The 24,030-nt window shown below is 45.8% G+C and overlaps 5 protein-coding genes and 1 non-coding gene across 6 annotated transcripts; 4 read left to right on the top strand and 2 right to left on the bottom strand.

Annotated features, from left to right (window-relative positions):
* Positions 1-4,929: 4,929 nt before the first annotated feature.
* LOC123105393 (sigma intracellular receptor 2) lies at positions 4,930-6,147 on the top strand. The gene is made up of 2 exons (XM_044527451.1): positions 4,930-5,392; positions 5,790-6,147. Exons 1-2 carry the CDS (start codon positions 5,069-5,071, stop codon positions 5,952-5,954), a joined length of 489 nt encoding a protein of 162 aa, XP_044383386.1. The 5' UTR covers positions 4,930-5,068; the 3' UTR covers positions 5,955-6,147.
* A 354-nt stretch (positions 6,148-6,501) lies between these two features.
* Positions 6,502-10,319, bottom strand: LOC123105389 (heat stress transcription factor A-2e). Its single transcript, XM_044527447.1, has 2 exons — positions 9,764-10,319; positions 6,502-7,823 (listed from the first exon to the last, which is right to left on the bottom strand). The coding sequence occupies exons 1-2, from the start codon at positions 10,049-10,051 to the stop codon at positions 7,071-7,073; spliced, it is 1,041 nt and encodes a 346-aa protein (XP_044383382.1). The 5' UTR covers positions 10,052-10,319; the 3' UTR covers positions 6,502-7,070.
* A 342-nt stretch (positions 10,320-10,661) lies between these two features.
* LOC123105390 (protein LIFEGUARD 2) lies at positions 10,662-14,487 on the top strand. The gene is made up of 4 exons (XM_044527448.1): positions 10,662-11,069; positions 11,175-11,288; positions 13,776-13,933; positions 14,056-14,487. Exons 1-4 carry the CDS (start codon positions 10,814-10,816, stop codon positions 14,260-14,262), a joined length of 735 nt encoding a protein of 244 aa, XP_044383383.1. The 5' UTR covers positions 10,662-10,813; the 3' UTR covers positions 14,263-14,487.
* A 119-nt stretch (positions 14,488-14,606) lies between these two features.
* Positions 14,607-16,695, top strand: LOC123105391 (protein LIFEGUARD 2-like). Its single transcript, XM_044527449.1, has 2 exons — positions 14,607-15,936; positions 16,016-16,695. The coding sequence occupies exons 1-2, from the start codon at positions 15,681-15,683 to the stop codon at positions 16,489-16,491; spliced, it is 732 nt and encodes a 243-aa protein (XP_044383384.1). The 5' UTR covers positions 14,607-15,680; the 3' UTR covers positions 16,492-16,695.
* Positions 16,696-16,720: 25 nt separating this feature from the next.
* LOC123105392 (PITH domain-containing protein At3g04780) lies at positions 16,721-20,041 on the bottom strand. The gene is made up of 7 exons (XM_044527450.1): positions 19,728-20,041; positions 19,405-19,528; positions 17,880-17,928; positions 17,716-17,776; positions 17,532-17,578; positions 17,369-17,446; positions 16,721-16,980 (listed from the first exon to the last, which is right to left on the bottom strand). The coding sequence occupies exons 1-7, from the start codon at positions 19,902-19,904 to the stop codon at positions 16,932-16,934; spliced, it is 585 nt and encodes a 194-aa protein (XP_044383385.1). The 5' UTR covers positions 19,905-20,041; the 3' UTR covers positions 16,721-16,931.
* Positions 20,042-20,273: 232 nt separating this feature from the next.
* On the top strand, positions 20,274-20,470 carry LOC123109111 (U2 spliceosomal RNA). The gene has a single exon (XR_006452405.1). It is a non-coding gene; the product is annotated as a U2 spliceosomal RNA (small nuclear RNA).
* Positions 20,471-24,030: the final 3,560 nt, after the last annotated feature.

Below are 24,030 nucleotides of genomic sequence, written 5' to 3'. Positions count from 1 at the left end.
TATGGTAAATGGACTATCATAAAGCATAAAATGACACCCTAGACTCACGTGGAAAATATTTAAATCCCTTGACAAATGATTCAGTGAGAAGTTGGTGTTGTTCACACTTATCTGAGAGGTAGGGACCGAGACCAGCATTGTGAACATATTGCTCAAATTCCTCCTTAATGCCCACACGAACCATATACTCATCGCAAGGCCATAAGCATGTTTTGGTGGCGGCATCTCGTGTAGAACTTTCACTTGGTTCAACATAAGACCGGCGAGCATAACTGTCACTGGAAGATGCCCCCGAGGATCGTCTCCTCGAAGAATTCCTTCCAAATAAGTTCATCATGTCCGCGTACAATTTTCTGAAAAATAAAAAAAATTGGGTGACAAAAGTTTGTCAACAAAACTTTATAAGATTGATAGCAACTACTCATAGGGATACATAGAGGCCAAAGCAAGCATTCAAACTACTTAAAACACTAAGAATTCAACAAGCAAGCACATCTACAGCAGCACCAAGAGTAGCTAATTATTTAAAACATAAACCACTAAAGCAAAAAATAATTGGACAAACAGTGGAGTCATATACCAAGCAACAATCCCCCGAAACAATTTCAGAAACGGAGCTTCGAGCAAAAAGATCGAAATCTGTGGGTTTGAGCTCAAGAACATGGGAGAGAGAGCAATGGAGGTTTTTTTCCGGGGGCACGTAATGATGTGGAATGAAGAGATAAGTGAGGGGGCCCACGTGGGGCCCATAACCCACCAGGGCACGCCTGGGGGTCCTGGCGTGCCCAGGTGGGTTGTGCCCACATAGTGCACCTCCCTCTGGTATTTATTGCACCAAAAATTCAAAAATATTCGGAAAAAATCATGTAAAATTTTCAGGGCATTCTGAGAACTTTTATTTTTGGGTCATCTTTTTATTGCACTGGAAATTTAGAAAACAGATAAAACATGGCATTTTATTTTATTTAACTAATAAAAATAGAAAACAAAAGGTAAGGATAGAAGGTAGTGCTTACTAAATTCATCAACTTCATACCGTTCAAAAATGATCCATTAATAAGGTTGATCAAGTCTTATTAACAACCACTTTCAATTAGCATGAAACCGAAGAACTTTCATAAATCACTAGGTTACCTCAATGGGGATATGCATTTCCCCGACAATAAGCATTTCGTATTTCTTTTTGATAGTAGGTAGAGGTATTTGAAAACTTCCAATAGTGATTGTCGGAGATTTTTCAATAACATTAATACCATTCACTTGGAATTGTTTCTTCGGAAAGTACACCATATGCTCATTGCCATTAATATAAAAAGTGGCCTTGCTTTTATTGCAATCAATAACAGCCCCTGCAGTATTCAAGAAGGGTCTACCAAGGATAATCGACATGTTGTCGTCCTCGGGCATCTCAACTATAACAAAGTCAGTCAAAATAGTAACATTAGCAACAACACCGGGCACATCCTCACAGATATCGATAGGTATGGCAGTTGATTTGTCAGCCATTTGCAAAGATATTTCAGTAGGTGTGAGTTTATTCAAGTCAAGTCTTTTATATAAAGAGAAAGACATAACACTAACACCAGCTCCTAAATCACACAAAGCAGTAGAGATGATGGTTCTTCATGACGATCTCTAGGGTTGTGTCATGTTTTCGTGTAAGTCGAACAACAGTTCAACAAAGGTGATATCGATTCTTCGCAGAAGAAAATTTTGGTTTATAGTGTAGCCCCGAAGGTTCTTCATTGCGACCCCTTGTGTGGTGGTTTACGTGTCCAAGTAGGTGGGATTTTGGTTCTCGCAAAAAATGATGTTGGTTACTCTTAAAAAGTATTTCAATTCAGAGTGTAACCATGACGGTTCTTCACGTACACTTCCGAGTAGTATGGATGTCGGTTTCTCATAAAGAATGTTTTGATAGGTAGTACGTCAATTCTTTGACAAATATAATTCCAGTTCCCAATGTAGTTTTGATTGTTCTTAACGGCATCACCAAGTGACATGTCGTATGCTTCCGAGTAGGTCGGATTTTGATTCCTCATAAAGATTTTTCGGTTCCATGTAGGTGGTATGTCGGTTCTTCGCAAATCTAATTTTAGTTCCTAATCCAGTTTTGACGGTTCTTTACGACATGACCCAGTGACGTGTCGTACGCTTCCAAATAGGTTGGATGTTGGTTCCTTATAAAGAGCGTCTCAGTTTCATGTAGGCATGACGTCAATTCTTTGCAAATTTAATTTCAGTTCACAATGTAGTTTTGACGGTTCTTCGTATGCTTCCGAGTAGGTTGGATTTTGGTTCCTCATAAAGATTTTTTAGGTTCCGCGTAGGCGGTCTGTCGGTTCTTCGCAAACCTAACTTTGGTTCCTAGTGTAGTTTTCATAGTTCTTAACGACATCACCAACTGATGTGTCGTACGCTTCCGAATAGGTTGGATGTCCGTTCCTCATAAAGAACGTCCCGGTTCCATGTAGGCGGTACGTCGGCTCGTCACAAATCTAATTTCAGTTCCCAATGTAGTTTTGACGGTTCTTCACGGCATCACCAAGTGACGTGTCACATGCTCCCGAGTAGTTTGGATTTTGGTTCGTCATAAAGAATTTTGGTGACAATAGCAGGGGCAAGGTATTGAGATTAGGCAAGGTGGTAATCTCTAGCGATTCATCACTAACGAAATATCAATCTTGTTCAATCCCTTCCCTATAATTTATTTTCAACTATTCAATTGGCACGTTCCGGTTATGATTCATGTTTCGTTGAATTCCTTGTGACCATCTTTAAGAGGAGCGATCTCAAAGCGGTCTTTGACGGGCATGTTGAAAACAGTCTTTACGTGGTTGATTTCTTAAAAGAGAAAACTCATAATGCAACATGCCTAAATGGCCAAGGCCGACGTGGGGTGGCCATGGCACCAACGGCTAGCCCACGTTGGCATGATACATTTAGAATCTCTCTTAAAGGGGGAGCACATTCTTGGACTAACCAATGTGTCTTTTGTCAAAGATCATCCTTGTAGTGCTTGCATTGCCGGAAAGCTACATGAAAAGGAACATAAGGTGAAGACTATCATTACCACGACGAGGCTCCTTGAGCTCCTTCACTTGGATCTCTTTGGACCTCCATCTTATGATAGCTTGGGGGAGGAGGTATTGCCTTGTCATTGTCGATGATTATACAAGATTTGCCTTCTCGGTGAGCGCCTTCATCATCTCCGTCGGCTTTCTCGTGCGCTTGTCAACGACAGGAGCAAGGGAAGGCCGACATGCCATCATCGCGGCCGCCGCGACCTTGCCACTGGTCGTTGTAGACGGCACGCCGGTCTGGAACATGTTTTTTATTTATCCCCAACCTCTTTCTTGGCGGGCAAGGAGGGAGGAGGGGGTCCATTCCGATGCCGTCACACCCGACGGGGTAGCAGAGGAGCCTTCCGGTTCTATTCCAGCTGGAATCGGGGGTTGTGGTGGTGCCTCGGGCGGTTGTGGAGACGACCGAAAATTATCCTGAGAAGTGACACCGTTCGAGTATATTTGAGAGACTCGAGCTGCTTTTGGAGGCCAACACTTATTTATCTTTTATAACTTCTTTAACCGTTTAAGAGATTGGCTAAGTGCGTTAGTCTCTCATATATATTTCATTAGAAGCTTTTAAGGGATTGGTTAGAGGTGAACTTATAAGAGAGAATTCCTTATTTAACACTAGCTTAAAATTTTGTGCCTTATTTAACACTGGTAAAAATTTCTTCCTTATCTAACACCAATTCTAAAAATTGTTCCCTTTCTAACACTTCCATCCATTTTGAGTACTAACGGTGTTAAATGACACGTGAGAAGACGATTTTACCCCTGGCGCAGATTATGACCAAAATTGTTCACATACTAAAAAGCAATAACTTTTTTCTGTTGTTAAATGCAAGATTAGGCAGAACCTCCCATGTAAACATGCAAAATTCCATATCTGGATTTAAATTATTTTGATATTTAGTTCAAAAATTGGGCACAACCTCCTCTGTAATTTGATGCATATCCGATCACACAATTCACATATACATATTTTGCAACATTAACAGAAATAAAGTAAAGCAATAATCTTGTTGTGATCACAGCCAAGCAAACTAACTCCTCCATTACAAACATTGCTAGACAATTTGATCATTACTAACAGATCATTAACTAGATGGTCAGTAGCTACTACTAACACTGCGTTCAAATGAGCCTCTGTATTGCTACTACTAACATTGCATTCCCAGGAGTGCCATTTAGCCACCTGAACAAGCCCATGTGGCTGCGCCCGGCCTGAAGCTATTGCCGATGCCAACCCGGGGACACCCTGACAGGAACTTCCAGCCACGCCGACGGCCGACCCAACAGTGCCCTGGCCAGTAGCTGCGCCCTGGCCTGATGCCGCTGCAGCCGAGGCACTGCCTTTGCCAGGCGCTGGTCGACCGCACCGCAGCCCGACGCTGGCCCGACCCCACCGCTGCCCCGCCGTCGTCATCGGTCAACGCTGGATCCATAGCCGCGCCAAGGCCTGAGCCGTCCGCAGTCGCGCCTTGCCCGTCGTCCGCGGCGCCATCTCCCTCCGCACTCCGCAGCACCGCCGCCGCCAGGCCTGGGAGGTTTGCTGCCGCCGCCGCCTCCTCTAGGGTTGGGGAGAAAGGGGAAGAGAAGAGCTCTGTTTTTCTATTTTCTCATTCTTATGGACAAGGGCAATTTCGTCCAACTATAAAAAACTGGCATCAGTTAAAATCGATTTTAACAGTGTAGGCTAACGGAACTGACGGAAGTGTTAGAAAGGGAAAGAAATTTAAGGTTGGTGTTATATAAGGAAGAACTTTTTTTGCAGTGTTAAATAAGGAAACAACATTTAAAATAATGTTATATAGGGAATTTTCTCAACTTATAAGAGGCTTTCACATGCTCTTCTTCTCCCACCTTTGGTGTGTTTCTGCCCAGGCTCGTGAAATAACCCTGCAGGCGAAACAAAAACAAAGCCATTTCATCAGATATTCAGATCCCAGCCAAGTACATCACGCACCCACGACCAGGACCAGGCACGCACGGCAGAAGCGATGGGCGTCGTCTCGGCGGTGGCGGACGCGGTGGTCGTCCTCTTCTCCCTCACCATCACGGTGGCGGTCCCGCTCATCGACGCGCAGACCGTCCTCCCGCCCGACCTCTACCCGGCGCCGCTGCGGGACCTCAAGCGGTGGTACGCCGCCGAGTTCGACGACTACCTCATGGCCCACCCGCCGGCCTTCCTCCACGGCCTCTTCTGCCTCGAGCTCGCCTTCCTCTGGCCGCTCTCCGTCGCCACCATCTACGGCGTCCTCGCCCGCCGCCGATGGGCCGCCACCACCTCCCTCATGGCCGGCGTCACCACCCTCACCTCCATGGTAACCCCGTCTCTCTCGGCCTCCTCGCTAATATTTTTTTCCATGATTTACTGAGAGCATGTTGGTCTGAGATTAAATGTGCCGCCTATTCCTCGGATCTGTAAAATCAGAGGTCAACTCCACAGTAACTCAATTACTTCACGTCTCGGTAGAGAAATTTCTATAGATGACAACGATGTGGATCTGCCTAATTTTTGTGTATGCTCTGATCCAATCCGATGCAGCGATTTACGAGTCATTTTGATCAGAAATAAATAGGCAACCAGTCTGGACTGAGAAGATTTAATTTCCACTTAGATTGGCCAGATAGGCCTTCTTACTTGGCAGTTGAATAGAGCACATCACTCTGGGGATTATCCTGATTTCATTCCTAATAGTGATCTCGCAACTGTTTCAGTCTGCGATACTTGGTGAGATGCTGGGCTCAGGAAAGGCAACGCCGAAGCTGCTTCAGCTGTATGTTCCATACGTCGTGTTCTCCGTCGTTGCCATTCTGCGCGGTCTCTGCTCATGCTCCGCGCCGCCCTCGCCTGCATCTTCTGCTCGGAAGAAGAGGGTCTAGATTTGATTTGCATTTCTGACATTTCATGGAGAAAGTATTCAATTTTGTTCAACGGTTGTACTGCCCAATCTATCATTCAACACCCAGTGGAATGTAAATGTCCATACTGCCAAAGTTATTGTTCACATTTTGAAGAAGATTGTACTGCATCTGTTCTATGATAGACCATGTTCAACGCAGCATTGGTTTGCCATATCTTTTGTTTATTTATTTATTTATTTTATTATAGCTACATATATATACCTGGCGACTGGCTGTGGAATTTCAAGTAATATTTAGTTTGGCTATATCAGAAGATAAACAACGAGGACATACATCAACTCTTCATTAGCTGCTATATGGTAAGCAATGTATAAGCTGTTAGGTTTGTGAAGTGATTTATCTTGCAACCTAGTTTATGGAAGTAAGCATTTTGTTCCAAAACCAAGCAAATAAATTTTAACTCGCACAAATAAAGCAATGTGAGAGAAAACAATAGAAAATTGTGACATACTCCGTGATAAACTTACAGCTCTAATGCAATGCATCAGGGTTTACAAGTCAGGAATTAATGCTTTTTACTTCTGATAAACTTTCTTAATGTGAGCAACTTTAGATACCAATTCCTTAGTGAGGAATACAGGATACAGTACAAAGCCTCCCTAAGGAAGCAACAAGCACAGTTGCCTAAAAGAAGATGGTAGCAGGCACATTACACATAGGCACAACATGATACTACTGTACATCGATATCATCCAGATACAATCACTGCACATATACGTGCTATATACTGGGTACTATCATATTTATTCTCATATGGATGACATTAGCTATCAGAAAACTAGGCATACAGCCCAATCCGACTAAAATCTTTGCACAGCAGACAGTGGCAAGCAACCCAACTAGAATCCTCCCAGAAGTTGAACTAAACACGGCATTGACGAAAATAAGATCGACAATAAGATAATAGGGTGGCATCATCACCAAAGGCAGCAGTGATCTACTCGACTGACTGATCATGGCCGAAGCAGACATATATACATATATAACAACAGGCATTCTGGTAAGGATTCTCAGGGCTGCTCGGCAATAGAATGCGATGGATTATTGTCCGGAATTCGCGTCCTTTGAGTCGAGCTAGTCCAGCTTCTCAGCCAACAAGTTCATGTCATCTGGAACCACCAGGTTGCTGGCCTCCTCGCCGAGCCCCCCTTCATGCAGCAGGTCCTCCCAGAAATCATCATTTAGCTCTCCACTGGGCCTGCCTCTCAGTTGCTCCGAACGGCTGGAAGCGACACTCTGCTGCACCTCAGCTCCCTTTGTATCGACGGACGAGCTTTCAAGATCGGATATGACACCGTTCACGAGCGAGTCCACTGGCTCCTGCTGCTCAAACATTACCTGTGACCCTTGCTCCAGGGTAGAGCCAGTGCCCATGCTATCGACAGCTTCAGGTCCCTGGTCGATGCGGCGCCGTCTTTTATTTGAGATGGCATCTTCGAGCTCCTTCCGCATCTCACTCTGGGAGAGCAGATGGTGTATGAACATGGGGTTCTGCATGACTCGCGCCAAGAATGACATCATCTGCTGTTGCTTCTGCTCAGTTCCTTGCAGCCTCTTTTCCATGGCTTGCAGATCTGACCTTGTGTTCTGTTGCTCCTGCCTGAGCTTCACCACTTCAGCCATCAAGAGCTGCCTGTCTCTTTTCAAATGATCTATCTCCACATCATGTCCAAAGTTCCCCACCTCAAGGTAGGAGCCAAGAGATTGCTGATTCTGAGACCCATGTGTAGGTTTCCGGCGCTTAATATTTCTGAGAAGGTGCCTCTGCCCTCGCAAGAATCCCTCATTTGCAAATTCCCACCTGTCAGGATCCACCTTTCTGAAGCCCTGCCAAAGGTGATAACAACCATGTCGGAAATCGGATAATTAAATAAGGCAAAAAGAAGGTTTACCCAACAGAAAATTAACCATTCAGAAATTTAGATAAACAACAGTAACAAAAAGAGAGAGGGTGTGGAGAGGATGAGCCTGTAAGAATATCTAATTTACCTCTTTATGACAAGTTTCAGTTCTCATGATACATTTTTCAGTTTGCTGATTTCAGTTCTTCACTTAATTTGTCAACTTTCCTCTTCATCTTCATCCTTTAATATTGTATGAACTGGAAGCTTACTCAAGGCAAGATATCAATTGGAAGATTTTACTCACTTGATACATTTTTCAGTTAGCTGATTTCAGTTCTTCACTTTATTTGTCAACTTTCCTCTTCATCTTCATCCTTTAATATTGTATGAACTGGAAGCTTACTCAAGGCAGAATGGAGTATCAATTGGAAGACTTTATTTGTCAACTTTCCTCTTCATCTTCATCCTTTAATATTGTATGAACTGGGAGCTTACTCAAGACAAAATGAAGTATCAATTGGAGGATTTTACTCAAGGCAAACAAATGAAGTATCGACTGGAAGATTTTACTGAAAAGATCAGGTGATAGCCTAACTAGAATTGGAAGATTTTACTCAAGGCAAACAAATGAAGTTTCGACTGGAAGATTTTACTGAAAAGATCAGGTGATAGCCTAACTAGAATGTGTGACACCTACTCGGAGCTAACATCATCATATGAAAGCATCCAGTTGGCGGCTGCGCACATGCTCTCAAAGATTTATAAGGTCAATACAACTACCACCCACGGATTAAATCATAGCTCAAATCTCGTAAAATCTGAAGGTTCTCCTGGAAATGCAACAATCATCCTGTAAAATCTGGTCTTCCAACATCCGCAAGTTTCTACGGTAAGAGAATAATGATAAAAGAATAGCCCTCAGTCCCACACTATCAGCAATGCTAACACAGACAGTAGTATAACAAACTTCCTCTTTTACTCTTTCTGCTCTTTTGGCCAAAATGTCAAGGCTTAAAATTTTGTCCATCTTCTCAAGTTCTGAACACACCCATCACCTTCTTTATCTTTCAATTTTACTATGTGCTTGTAAATTCCAAATTGCACTCAACTAATTCTGTAGGTTTGGGATTTGATTCAAGCACTTGCAACTTTGGTTAATTCAATGGTTTTTATGAACCACTACCTAAAAAGAAAAGCAGCACACGAACTACCAGCTGGCTTGAAGATTATCACATGCTCGTAAATTCCAAGTTGATATCAATTGACTCTGTAGGCTTGAAAATTTTACTCACAACTTACAATTTTGGTTGCCATAATTCGAGGATATTTTTTTTACTGAATCGTTGCATAAAACGAAAACATGACACGAACCACCAAGTATCGGCTACCATCCTACAGGTTATTTCTTCTTGGGCACTTAGGTGGACACCTATGTTATATCTTGCAGCATAACTTGAGTGAAGTTAAAACAGCATCGGTAAGGATGGATGTAAGTAGGGAGTATTTGTCTATACGAGTACTTTGATGTTAATGGAAGCGAAAGTTTGAACTGCAGTGGACCTCCTTTTCACCCCCCCCAAAGTCCCCAAGCCGCAGCAATGCCACTGTGACCTCCCAAACCTATACGGATGTCCTGTCAATCACCCCCTAATTAGCTTGATCTATTTATCTGTAGCTGTTCCCCTGCCACAGCTTGTGAACTACAGCCAACAACTGGCGGCATCGGAGTCGTCAGGACTGTGTGAACACGAGGCAAAACTGGATGAATCAAAATTTCAGTAATCCCAGGGTGAGCAAATACTCCAGTACTTTGAGTAATCCCATCAAGCTCCACTCATTCCTAACCCTTGCAATTGGCATCAACGAATCGATTTTGGGGCACAAAGGGCCAAGCAAAGCAGCGAGGAGAGGTCTGATACTTACATAGGTGTTGAGCTGTCGGACGAAGCTGGAGAAGTTGCCGTGCTTGAAGTACCTCGGCAGCAGCACGGTGGCGAAGAGGTGCGGGTCCCAGACGACGAAGCTGTTGTTGGTGGCGCTCCAGGAGACGACGGCGTCGGTGGCGGGGTCGTCCACCATGTCGTAGGTCTTGGCGAGGAACGGCGTGGGCCCGGCGTCGCCCAGCCCGTCCATCGGCCTCGGCGCGCCTCCGCCGCCGGCCCGCCCATCGCCCTCCACCTTCACCGGATTCATCATCATCCGGTGGCTCATGGCCGCGGCAGGACCCACCAACAGAGGGCCGCGCCTTCTGGCACCGGAGATGGGATGGGGTTTTTCGCCCGTGCAAGCCTTGATGTGGCGCAAGTGGGCACGGCTTGCGCGTGACAAAAGGGCGGGGGAATGGGCGCGCGGGGGGCCTAGACCCGTGACGAGGCACGCCTAGCACCAGCAGCGGCGGCAGCGCTGGAGGAGAGACTTGTAGCCGTAGCAGCGGCCGCCACTTGGCTTGGCTTGGCTTGGCTTGGCTTGGGGGGTGGAAGGTTCTGGAAGCGGTGCGCGTGGGAATATGCGACCCCGCGGAAGCGGTGGACATGTTTTTTTTTTTTTTTTTGAGGAAGCGGTGGACATGTGTGGCGTGGGGATTATCCTCTCCGATCAGAGAGGACAGAGACGCGACGCGTGCGTCCACCGGGGAGGTACATGGGCCGGGCCATGGTGGGCCAACATAGACCACGGATAAATGGGCCGGTCCGGGCCGGGCCTTGGTGGGCCAACATAGACCACAGATAACGGGCCGGAGCCGGTCTTGGCGAAAGTCAGTCGCGTGCGTTCCCATCCCACCCCACCAGCCTTCAAGGGTCAAGGCCAAGGCACGAACCCCGACCTGACCCGGCAGTTCGGTCTTCTTCTACTCCCCGTCCGCCCCACGAGGAGACGATTACGAAGCGTGCCCAGCTCCATCTGCTTTCCTTTTCCTCCCCCTCCCCGTCTCCCTCCGACCCCCGGCCGAAACCCTAGCGAGCGAGAGGCGCGATGTTCGGCTACCGGAAGGCGCCGGACCTCGACCTCGAGGCGGGCGGCTCCGCGGCGCTCTACCCGGGGATGACGGAGGACGTGGAGCTGCGCTGGGCCTTCATCCGCAAGATCTACGTCATCCTCTCCGTGCAGCTCGCCATGACCGCCGCCGTCGCGGGCTTCGTCGTCAAGGTCCCCGCCGTCTCGGAGTTCTTCGTCTCCTCCAACGCCGGCCTCGGCCTCTACATCTTCCTCCTCGTCCTGCCCCTCATCGGTAATTATTACGTCGAGCCTCCCCCGCCCAGACCCCCGCCCCTGCCTCTCTGAATTCGGGTTCGTGCGTTGACTCATGGAATTGCTTGCTTCGTTCGTGCTCCAGTGCTGTGCCCGCTGCGTTACTACCACCAGAAGCACCCCGTCAACCTCATCCTGCTCGGCATCTTCACCGTCTCCATCAGCTTCGCCGTCGGCATGACATGCGCCTTCACCAGCGGTAATAAATAACAACATCTGTAATAGATTGCCCCTCAGTCCACAATTCCTTCTGAATCATTGCTAATAGATTGCCCCTTTATGTGTGTTAATTGTCACGGATGGAACCCTTTACACTCTTGCACCGCTCACTAAAATCATTGTTCGTTATGCGTGTGCTACTTGATTTTTGTAATTGAACTTAGTTTGCATTCAAATCAGTTGTGTCAGGTTATGATTATGATTGAGCACTAATGCCACACGATGGTTTTGTTTGTTCCTTGCGTTAGCCTCTGATTTCTTGCTCATCTCCTTGAATGATTGCTAGATTCTGTGAATGGAGTTTTCATTTGGTCTTGTTTGAGTATCTGCAACAGCTATGCATGATATAATAGATTAGTAGTGAATGCAAACCAATTCTAACATTGAGAATCTGTCCTTTTGTCTTCCATACAAGCATTGGCTCATACTGATGGTGTTTTCATAAGTAGAACACTTTACTCATATAAATTTTGGATTCCTACTTAGGATGCAAAGCAGGAGTATGTGTATGCATGTGCCTCTTTGGTGCTACAGGAAACAATTGAATGCAGTGATTCGTTGATCCATCTGTTGATTACATGATCCTATTGTTTGAGTTTTCTCTGGGTCCACAGCTTTTACATATATAGGTTCCTGATGTATTACTATGCCAATCTTGTTTGTATACTATACTTAAGGTCGGTCAGCCAAGTTTTGCAAATGCAGTTCTAGTTGCTCCTTCCCATTATATTCTGATAATTCCAAATGTTAGTATGAGTCGATACTTCTTCAGTTTTCTTCTTGTTGCCTCGAAAGGTTGTCTTGTTTGTTTAGAAGTGGAACCCCTTGCCTTTTTTCTTCCAGTTCATACATTTATTCCTGTTGCAGTTTTAAGGGCGACTCTATTGACATTTTCAAAGAGCTAGAGAGTTCTCCTGTGTGTGTTTTCTTTCTTCATGTTTCTTAATGTGCACGTCAATAGAATGCAGTGATTCGCTCGATCCATCTGTTGATTACATGATCCTATTTGTTTGTATTGGCAGCAAGTTTGAGTTTTCTCTGGGTCCACAGCTTTTACATATATATGTTCCTGATGTATTACTATGCCAATCTTGTTTGTGCTATACTTCAGGCTGTCCAGCAAAGTTTTGCAAATGTCGTTCTAGTTGCTCCCTCCCATTATGTTGTGATAATTCATAATTCCAAATGTTAGTAGAATCGATAGATAGTTCTTCAGTTTTCTTCCTGTTCCCTCGAAAGGTTGTCTTGTTTATTTAGTAGTGGAACCTCTTGCCTTTGTTCTTCCCATTCACACATTTATGATTTATCCCTGTTGCAGTTTTAGGGGCGGCTCTATTAACATTTTCAAAGTGCTAGAGAGTTCTCATGTGTGTATTTTCTGCCTTCATATTTTTGTAATGTGCATGTCAAAATAAATAAATCCTACCATCGGTATTTACTTCCATAATGCAACCACCTGAGGTCTATATTATCAGATGTACTCTAAATTTCCAGTGAGGTTCTAGAATCCGAATGACCTGTCCAGAGCTACACAATGCATCAATTCTTATCAGCAAATGCCATTCTAGTTCCTCCCATTTTGTTGTGATAATTCCAAGTCTCTTGTGACTGTGCTACCACTAGGGGCAAGGTTTTGAGGTGTCAGAAAATCTATAATGCACTTACCAATACAAAAGCATTTACCATATCACCACTTCTGTTGAGTCGATCCTTCTTCAGTTTTCTTGTTGTTCCCTTGTTGAGACTATAAAGGTTGTCTTGTTTGTTTAGTATCGAACCCTTTGTCCTTTTTCTCCCCTTCATAGATTTATTATCCCTGCCGCAGTTTTAATTTTTTGGAACCCAAGGCATGATTTGATTGACCTTTTGAAGAGCTAGAATGTCATCCAGTGTGTGTTTTTTGCCTTAATATTTCTTAATGTGCATGCCATAAAGTTCGTACCGTCGACATCAACTTTTGATAATGCAACCACTTAAGGTCTATATATATGATGTACTCTAAATTTTCAGTGAAAAAAAATAGCACAACTTTATTGAGCGTTTTCTCCAGGGGTCTAGAATTGCTCTGAATGGCATGTTTCAGATCTACACAATGCATAGATTCTTATTTAGTTTAGGAATACTATGTTAACTTGTTTCTGTTGAACATTTCCGCTAAGCACTTGAGGCATCACTGCATGTTTGGATGTTGTAAGTTACCTCTTTTGGATTTGATGCTGAGACATGGTTGTTGACAATGAGGGCTTTGGCATTACTCTCTTCTTATGATCTTTTAATTTGCTTTTGATCAACATCGCTAAAGTTTGGACTAGAAATAACAAATTGTTTCAGCTATCATGATGCATGTTCTTCTGTCTTCACTTCATTTATGTCATGAGTTGTCATACTCTCCGCAGGAGTTGTGCGCATCAACTCTATAGGGCAGGGCCTCTACTGTGAATTGATTATGGTATTGTTGTGTGCACAGGAAAAATCATCTTGGAAGCTGCAATTCTCACAGCAGTGGTGGTGATCAGCTTGACTGCCTACACTTTCTGGGCTGCAAAGAGAGGCCATGACTTCAACTTCCTGGGCCCCTTCCTGTTTGGAGCTCTTATGGTGCTGATGGTGTTCTCACTTATCCAGGTTGGGCAGCTGCACCTTATGTTCCCTTGTACAGTATATTTCTTCAGATGGATATTGCTAAACTAGTTTCGATCATGTTGGTTCATGCATCATATACTGAAAACTAACACTGGTGCTGGCAGATCTTTTTCCCACTGGGCAAGATCTCCACCATGATATATGGGGCCGTGGCGTCGATCATCTTCTGTGGCTACATCATCTTTGACACGGACAACATCATCAAGCGCCACACGTACGACGAGTACATCTGGGCTGCTGTGTCCCTCTACCTCGACATCATCAACCTGTTCCTGAATCTGATGCAAATTCTGCGGGCAGCCGATAGCTGAGCGCACCTGAGCCCTGCTCGCCTTGATTTAAGTCCACTAGCTTGTGCATATCAGAAAATTCATGAATGCCCGCGGATACCTGTAGGCATGTGCAATCGTTATCAGTAAATTCTGCCGTCCTAGACTCCATGACATGTCTTGTTTCCTAGCTTCCTGGAGTATGCAATGTGTGATTGAACTAAGCTGCACGATGAAAATATATTCGCTGGTGCTTTTTGACTGCAAGACTCTTGAATTTAATTCCTTGCTACGGAATGTTTCATTCTAATTCCTCTGAATGTTGCATATTGGCATGAATGCAAAATCCTGGATGTTTTGATCTTGTGATGTGATAGATATCCTCTACTCGAGAGGGAAAGGAGAATCACACACCTCCATCACCCCCCTATTGTGATGGGTCTGACAGCCAGGTCTGGGTCCGGATTGGCGATGATAGCGGCATCAATGCCTTTTTTGAGGAGCAGGCAGGAGATCTGATTTCATTTAGAAAGGAAAAATCACTAAGTCGGTTGCTTTATAAGAAAAACTAGGCCGAAAACCCTTATAAACAAGTGAAAAAGAAGAACTGTGGAAGCCACCCCAAACATACATCAACCTCCAAACGCCACTTCCCTTCCGACCGACCATAATTCAGTGGGAGGAAATACTCTTCGACAATGCCCTCCAAGGAACATCACCGGCAACGACCCCCGTGAAGAACAAGGCTTTCGCTCATTTCCGCCTCGCCACCTCTGACTCAGGGTAGGAGCCCCGCTCGAATTTCGTAGCGCGAACCGGACTGGAGGAAAAGGACCCCACGGTCACATCATCACCATGGTGTACTACTTGTGTTGACGCCGGCACCAGCACAAACCACTGCAACAGGGCTCCGGAAGCCACAACGTCGCACCACTCACCGCCATTGCTGCCCGCACGGCCCAGAGCAGCCAGCGCCACTGCTAGACAATCGCACCATGCCAACGGTCTGCACAAAACGGATCCGGGCGATAGCACCCACTGTGTTTCTCTATTGGAAGCATTGTTTTTTTTTTGAAGGGTATTGGAAGCATTGTTTTGGAGACATGGCTTGGAGGTTTTTTTTGCGTTCCTTTGGTGCTCGCCGCTATTCTGGGTTGTTCATCAAGGGTGCTATGTGGTCCCTGTCAGTCCTAGCTTGTGTATTCCGTTATTATCAGCAACGTGATGGAATTATTTGGATGGTGAAGAAAGAGGCACAGGGAAGCAGATTTTGAAGCGACCGCGCCCAGAATAGATGCCTCCAGCCATGACCTCCAAATGACTTGACGCCCATGGCTAGCGGAAGCTATTGAGACACCATTCCTTGGCCGGGACACGACCGTCGACCAACCTGCCCGTCCGTGCGTCCGTCCGTCGTCCTCTACCTGCTGGCAAGGAAAGGCAGGCGCCGATCCAAGGCCATGGGGAAGCACGATCACCACCACTACGACGTGGAGGCGTGCTACCCGTCGGGGCCCGACGGGTACATGATCGAGAGCCCGGAGCTGCGCTGGGCATTCATCCGCAAGGTGTACGTGATCGTCTCCATCCAGATGCTCGTCACCGTGGCCGTCGCCGCCGCCATGAACCTCACCGTCTGCGTCCGCAACTTCCTCCTCTCCCGCACCCTCGCCGCCCTCGTCGCCTTCATCCTCATCCTCATCTCCCCCCTCCTCGGTCGGCATCTCTGCTTCGCTTTTCATTCATGCCTAATTTCTCCATGCGTTGCTGATGGACGCAGTGGCTGCAAGCGCAGTGATGCTGCCCATGGTCTACTACCGGAAGAAGCACCCGGTGAACATGGTGTTCCTGGGCATCTTCACCGTGTGCGTCAGCCTGTCGGTGGGGCTGGGGTGCCTCACCAAGCGCGGGCCCATCATCTTCGAGGCGGCGGGCATGACGCTCGTCGTCGTCGTCTCCCTCACCGCCTACACCTTCTGGGCGGGCAGGCGCGGCCACGACTTCGAGTTCCTGGGGCCCTTCCTCTTCGCCGCCTGCGTCATCCTCATGCTCTACGCCATCGTCATCATCCTCTTCCCCATGGGCAAGACGGCCGTGCTCGTCTACGGCTGCATCGCCGCCCTCATCTTCTCCGCCTTCATCATCTACGACACCGACAACCTCATCAAGCGCTACACCTACGACGAGTACGTCGCCGCCTCCATCACCCTCTACCTCGACATCATCAACCTCTTCAGGGCCATCCTCATGGCCCTCGAGGCCGCCGACTGATCTTGATCGTAGCAAACCAGCCAGACCTAACATGACGATGCCTGCCTGGCGCATGTATGTATGCTAAACTAGATACCGTATGTAGATTACCATGTATGGAAAGTCATTACGTGCTCTCAACAAGATTAACAGAAATGTAGTATTGCCAATCTCCAATCAACATTTTTCATCGGGACAAACATGAAGCGATCATCAACAAGCCAGGGCAAGCATCATCAACACCAAACTCTCAAGGAAAAAGGGATAGGGATATGAATTTTCTCAGCAAGGAACATCGTTTCGTTTGTCAAACAAGCCCGCACGCAGAAATTGCAGCCTACAGGAGGCTAACTGGGCTCTTAAATACCTCATGTGTAAAATAGGGGCACAAAGTTGCCAGCATCAAGCACAACAGTTAACTGTTTACACCCACTGGAACACACCATCTTAGATGGGTCTGCTTAATGTTCTTCTATCTTCTTCAGGTCCTTCATATTTGTAGTGTCCACACTGGCAAAAGAACAAAAAAAATAAAATCAAGTGTTCAGGAGATGAATCACAAGTAATGATGATTTTCATCAGATGTATACATGGGAAAAGAGAAATTCAGTCTGCAATATCTATTAAGTGATTTTTTAATCTATGATAAAGGAAATAAGAACTTAAACTTTGTTATTGCCTCGATACAATAATGACTCTTGCACATTCAGTTCTGATTTGCTAAAATAATGACTCTTTCACCCTTCAGTTATCTTTCCAAAATACTCTGTTACTAAGAATATAATGGTTGGATTGTTGTGCAACTTTAGGAACTAAGGATGCTGATGGCACAACTAATCACAGATCACCCACAATCTGAGCAGTACAGCTAACAGAACCAAGTGCTAACAGAACTTACGTGGTTCCATAAAGCGCAATCTTCTGAATTTTTGTGATGTCAGCTCCGCTTTGATTGTCTTCGATAAACATAGTCAGGCTGGGATGACAAAAAAAGGGGTTATAAGAATCAGGTAACACTGCAAAATGCCTGTTACAAACGTGCTAGAGAGAGATGCACATACCTACGAACATTCTGGAACTTCACATACTTCAGCGTCACAGGCTTACCCTGCAGAGAAGAATAGCCAAGGCTCATCAATTTGAGGTAATGCATAAGCCAAGACAGGACGAATAACTGATGATGCTACATGGGCATCAAGAAAAAGAGTATCAAAGCAGACTTAGATTTTTAGGATAAGAACGTACTTCCAGTAAATGGCTGGATGATAGGTCAACACTGTCACTTGGAGGAAAGTCATTGACATTGCTGCCAACCAATACAGAAACTTATGTCAGGCTTAAGGGAAAACCCAAAACGTTTTCAGAAGTCAGTATCAATGAGCTTCAAGTTAAACTAAAAGGAAGTATACCTGAAACCCATATGCTCTCTGTTGGAGAAGAGTTTAACTGTCTTTGGGCCTGTGTTCAAAGAAAATTGCATTAAGTATTTGAGGAAGCATCAACACCCAAGCGAAATACTGAAAGTGGTTTAAGAAAGGGCCTACTACTTACAAACTAAATACATAACTCCAAGGTAGAGAAAAAGAAGCATGAACACAAAAAGGTCGTAAGAGAGAAGCAGCATGCAGCTTAGCATGCGAAGTCATTCTTGCCAATATCAAGCAATATATTGATGTAAACCGTTGAAAGAGAAAAAACTCTTGAGCTTTCCAGCATTAAACAAAACTAAAATATGTAAATGATACATGAGTAATGTTTTCTATGTTATTTACCACTAGTGTAACAATAATTTCAAATACCAGCCATCAATTTACTTATGTCCAATGATGGAGAAGTGGCAAATCTGAGCGTCATAGGCCATTGGATCAAATCCTAGGTTGCATTGGATTATGCCGTGTTTTTCCCGAAAAGGAGGGAGCCCTATCCTCTGCATTGACACACAGCCTATACTGTCAACAGCACCATAAGTAACCCCATCCATTTTATGTAGCATGAAAAACTAGACGATAGGTCAGATGGTCACCACATAGGTCCCACCAAATAACATTTGATCATAAATTAACAGAAATAACAGAGCTTGCACCCTCTACTAGCATTTGCAGACCTATAACAGACTAAATAGTCCACTAGTTCCAAAGGCGACAAGTGCTCCTTGACATCAGAAAAGAGTGTTCTAGCCCACTAGTGTATCAATAACTCCAGATATTAGCTGTAAATTATCAATTTTATTTATATACAACACCCAAGAAGTGGCAAATCCAAGCGTACTAGGCCACTAGATCATGCCATGTTATTTTTCCAAAAAGGAAGGAGCCCCAGGCTCTGCATTGATTAATGCACACACCCATGTTGTACCTCTAGAATTTTCTATACTTGTTGTACCTCTAGAATTTTCTATACTTGTTGTACCTCTAGAATTTTCTATACTTGTTGTACCTCTAGAATTTTCTATACTTGTTATACCTCTAGAATTTTCTATATTGTCCGTAGCACCATAAATAATAATCTCTTCTATTAAGCATTAAACACTAGACGACAGGTCATAGCAAAGTTCAAAAAAGCGCGCAAGCGTCGGCCAAACATAGCGCTTTGGCCCTGCGCGCTCGGAAAAGAGCAAGGTGTGCATACGCGTAGCGCCTTTTCCATTTGGGCGCGCATACGGAGTGGCAAACTAGGCGCAAATAGGTCCCTAAATGCATAATTAACGCCCAGCGCCTTTTTGAACTTTGGGCCAGACACACATAAGGTCCAAACAACTTGCTTATCATGCATTTACAAAAACTTGTGTTCAACCGTCTATTAGCATTCACAACAGACTAAATCGAGCCCCCTAGTTCGAACATAGACAAGTTCCTCCCTGAGCTCAGAAAAGAGGCTTAACTCTTAAGTAGTCAATGTATGCAGCAACCTAGCATTTTGAGTGACAAATCTCACCTTCTTCCTCAGGGCCTTTGAAGAGCGCGGAATGCAGCTTGATGACCTGCATGAAGGGGATGTAGATCAGCAGCTGCTCGTCGGAGTCGCTGGCGAGGTGCAGCCCCTCATCCTCCCTGTAACCCTGATAAAAACCAACAATCGTCAGAAACATAATCCCATCTAAACTAAAATCCGAAGAAGGGTTAACACAGCACACACACGCCCGTGACACGACGCTAATCTACGAAACCCTAGGGGGGAGTGCCCCCGGCGAAAATCGAACGGGCCGCCGCCAGATCGGCGCCGGGGATCGCGTCTGGCCGCGGGAGTAGACGCGGTACCTGCTTGAGGGCGTTGGCGATGGCATGGGCGGGGTCCTGGTTGAGGCAATCGACGCCGGTCCAGTCGATGAAGTCGACCAGATCCACCTGCCCGCGCGGCACCGACGCGGACGGGGCGGCCGCGGCGGCGGCGGCGGGCGCGGGGGCGGCTGCGGTCGGCGCGGGCGCGGTGGCCATGGATGGCTCCCGGAAGCTTCTGGAAGGTCGGAGCAGGGGCGGACGCGAGAGAGACGGCGGGCTCGCGCTCGAGCGACTTGGACCTCGACTCGTCTCGTCTCGTGCGATGACGACTTGCGTTGCGTGCGAGCGAGCTGCGGCCGGGGTAGCACCCGATGCCTTTTCTTTTCCTCTCGGTCGCGCAGTCGGGCCCGTTCGAGCTGAAGCCCATCGGGCCGGCGGAAATCAGAGCCCACGCGGCTAGCACAACTGCTGGTGCGTGAGGGGAGCGGAGGCTGGTGGTTTCGTTTAGTCCCACATCGCGCGGCGAGGTAGGGCGAGGGGCTCGGCGAGGCTATAACAAGGAGGGGCTGGCGCGGCTGGTAACTCATACCTTTCTCGGCCTTTTGGCTAAGATCAAGTGTAGTATCTGTTCTTATCAGTTTAATATCTGATACGTGGGTCATGTGCTTATAATGATATTAAATTTATTTTTTGTGGGGAAGGGCCCACCACAGTGGCTTGTCACTGGGTCCCTTGCGTGTCGCCCAGGCGTTGCACTGCTGCCTGGGCCCGGCCCACCCCAACCAAATCGAATCCAAAAGTTTGTTTGAAATGAGTGGACTCTGTATCGCTTTGCTCCTACAGCTTTGGAATAAGGCCAAAGGTCAGGTTTAGACTCTCCCTCACTTCTTTCTTCTGCTCCGCGCCATGGCTGAAAAATAGCCAGCAGCTGGAGCAGATCCAACGATATTTCCTTCCACAAGAGTGAATGTGCTTGAAGTTCTTTGCCTAGCAGTGGATGCGGTGTTAATTAAAATAGGATTCCCCTTCATTCATGCTCTGATTTTGTAGCCATGCGGCACCAGACCTCCTTTGCAACGGGGCATCTCAAGATTGGGTGTTCAGCTGATTCGAGTATCTGATCACAAACATGAATGGTGTGATCGAAAGTTTGGTTGTGCCATTCAGTAGATTTGGTTCGGGCTGAGATAAGATGCTCGGAATTCACCGAAAGCTCTAGCATGGTTGAGCCACAAATGAGCTACGCCGCGGTTATACGTAGAAAGAAAGCGGTTAAACCGTTCCAAAATTACTCGAGAACAGGTGGCGCATTGATTCTAGCTAGTTAGTTCTTTACAGGAAACACATTTAAGCAGCTCATTCGTATGCCTCTTGCTCGAGTTGTCTTTGTTCGTAATTTTTTTCATAGAGAACAACCAGATGGCACCTACTCCAGCCATCGGATTGAAAATTCAACACCAGAGGAGGAATCTATCACTACCTACCCTAGCTGCACGATCAGTTCAGCACAATTAGAGAGCACCCAACACCACCTAACGACATCCAACAAAGAATTCTAATTGCCACAAGCCAAGTCGAACCAGCACCCACTCACCCCGCTCGTTCATAAAGACTCTTTAACAACTTTTTCAAAAGCGCACTTCCATGTGCTATGCGGCTGACTCAAGCTTCCAATAACAACTATCATAACGAAAGTTTTTCAAATTCTCATCGACTCTAGCCATCGGTCTCAAACTCAAGACCAGAGAAGAAGATATCCATCACTAGCCCAACCAACTCTAACTTTGAAATTTCCCTTCTGTCTGCTGCGTGTCTCTGTCCCATGAGCTATTTTGAGTGGTGCCTTGATAGTTTTGCTGGGATGCAGGGCGCAAAATTTACCTAGATAGCTAAAACCGTAAGATGTTGTTAAATGAGTTCTTATGAATCATAAGTTCCACGTGAGAATGACCGAAACTCTTGTTCAGAATGAAGGACTCCGAACCATAGCAAATTTGGAAGGTCAAGATTTCGGTTTACCTTCAAAAAAGGGTCTTCTCGAATCAGACCAGATAATCATAGTCCTTAGTTGCAAATGCAAAAGGTCACATTTATCTTGATGGACATTCTTTATGTACAAGAGCACAATTAAAAGTGAAGCCCCGGCCGAACTCAATTGCCAAGACCTTTTTAACTTGCTCCTGCTGAATAGGAGAAGCTTCTTCCTTTATGACTTTGAACACATTGTCTGGATCTGGCATCAACTACTTACTAGTTTGATGGGTTTTCTAATGGAATTCCTCCCGACGCCCTCCATTCTTAAAATTATCAAAATTGGTATTGATAGCAAGCCCATACATACACCCAACATACATGAATCCAATCTTTCTTGGTCTCTTAAGTTTTAATAACTCAACTATCTATGTTCTTAGTATCATGATCGACACCACCTATATGTCGAGACTAAGATTGTAGTGCATACTATGGACTTCAAGTCATGTCCATGTAAGGGGTGGTGAAAGAGATGTATATGTTATTGGAATGGGTTGGCCCAGTTAGCGCTTTAAGTTTAGTAGGTAGGTGGGTTCCATGAGCCACATGTTGGAAGACTGAGAGCATGTGCAAGAAAAACATTACAGTGAGCAAAACATACACAATCTAAAAAAAATGCATGTTTCATTTTTTACGTGGGCCCAAGCCCAAAGTAATTTATTTATTAGGGAAGGGTTGACGCTTCAGTGCCACCTAGGGAGTAGCATGGGGGCCAGTTCCTTGGGGGAGGGGGATTTCTAGGTGTGTTGGCTGACAATGGGGCCCACGCTAATGCTATTTGACTTCGGAAGCTCCACTACCGCACTCTAGTCTCTCATGGTTGGCTTCGGCGAGGGCGACGACGATGGTAAATAAAAGCACTCCAAATCATCTCACGATGCGGTGTTATGCTATGTGGTTGGTGGTGGTTCTTGGTGGCTATCAGTTCAAGAAGGGGTAGTATGATAGCGGCGGCATCCCTGTAGTGGACATGTGCCCTCGGGCTCCGCAGATGCGACAACATTTGCTCCAGTGTTGGCATGGAGCTTGGGAGGTAGTCCAGGAGTGGATCCAGATAGTGGGTTGTGTTGGCGGCATTTAGAAGATGGCGGATAGTATGTTGGGATCGTGGTTGGTGGTTGGCAGATATGGTTTCCTCCGAAGACGACTTCGTCGAGCGGGAGTGCCAGATCTGGAGTTTGATAGCGTGTCTGAGGTGTTGCAAAGTCTGATTCGTTCAATGGCAATGACTTCGCCTTTGGCGAGCCACTTTGGAGGCCCGCAAAGCCGCATATCAATGATGGAGCTGCGTTGAGCTCGGGTGAGGAGGTGATCTGTCATATTTTCCTTTGGTGGTTGTTGTGGCGGTGTCGGAGGCATGTGACAGATGTTGGTGTCGAGCTAAAGGGATTCTTCAGTCTTGATTGTAATTTGCCTTCTTGGATGGTGGTCCTTCATGCAAAGGTTAGCGTTATGCTGTCTTTTCAGTTTTATCATATCGGTGTCTATGTGGCTTATACTATGATCTTTATGATATGAATGGGACACATATAACCATGCAAAAAAGCACGTTTGGCAAGTGTTCGCAGATCTACTAAATAGTGTGATCCTGATACATTGTGAGATACGATGAAATATTGTGTAACTGTGCACAACATGATTGTGGAGAGCGAGGGGGATGGTGTACGTGGTGTATCCGTGTATGTTTGGACCGGGTGCTCCTATCAAACTTACACACAACACACAGTTGAGTTTGAGAACTTCCTTGAGATGCATCGACGGATTCGTTGTCAAGAAGTGCATACACAACTTCTCAATCATTTAGTGAAGCATATGTGAGTGCATCATGGAAACCAATAGAACATGAGTGAATGAATAGAATTGATTTAAATTTGAGCTAGTAATTTGGAAACTTTACATTTGAGTTACTATTGCTTCAGTATTTATATTTTAATTATTTCAATGGCAAGTGCAAAAATGAGTCTGAGAAGATAAAAGAGAGAAGGAGGTGGGGGAGCTGACAAGTAGCGAAAAATTGAGGGACGTCGTTGGGTACCTCGTCAGCCGCAGACAAGCAGGGGGTGTCCACGAAACAAGTAGGGGAGGACATTGGGTGAATATCTTTTGAGATGCGCTTAGTTTTGTGTTGTAGCCAGCCTATTGATGGCACAAAGTCATAGATTCTTAGGTAGCAAAATTAGTGCTCACTAAGAAGAATTGAATGACCCATCACTCAGCAAGGTCTAGGATTGATCATCGGCATACCAGCTGAGTCACGTGCTTCATCTTGAACCTCGACATTTATGTGCAGTCAAGATACCAAGAGTATCTA

Source organism: Triticum aestivum, chromosome 5A, assembly GCF_018294505.1.
Source record: "Triticum aestivum cultivar Chinese Spring chromosome 5A, IWGSC CS RefSeq v2.1, whole genome shotgun sequence".
Lineage (NCBI taxonomy): Eukaryota > Viridiplantae > Streptophyta > Magnoliopsida > Poales > Poaceae > Triticum > Triticum aestivum.
This window is presented reverse-complemented; position numbering and strand designations above follow the sequence as displayed.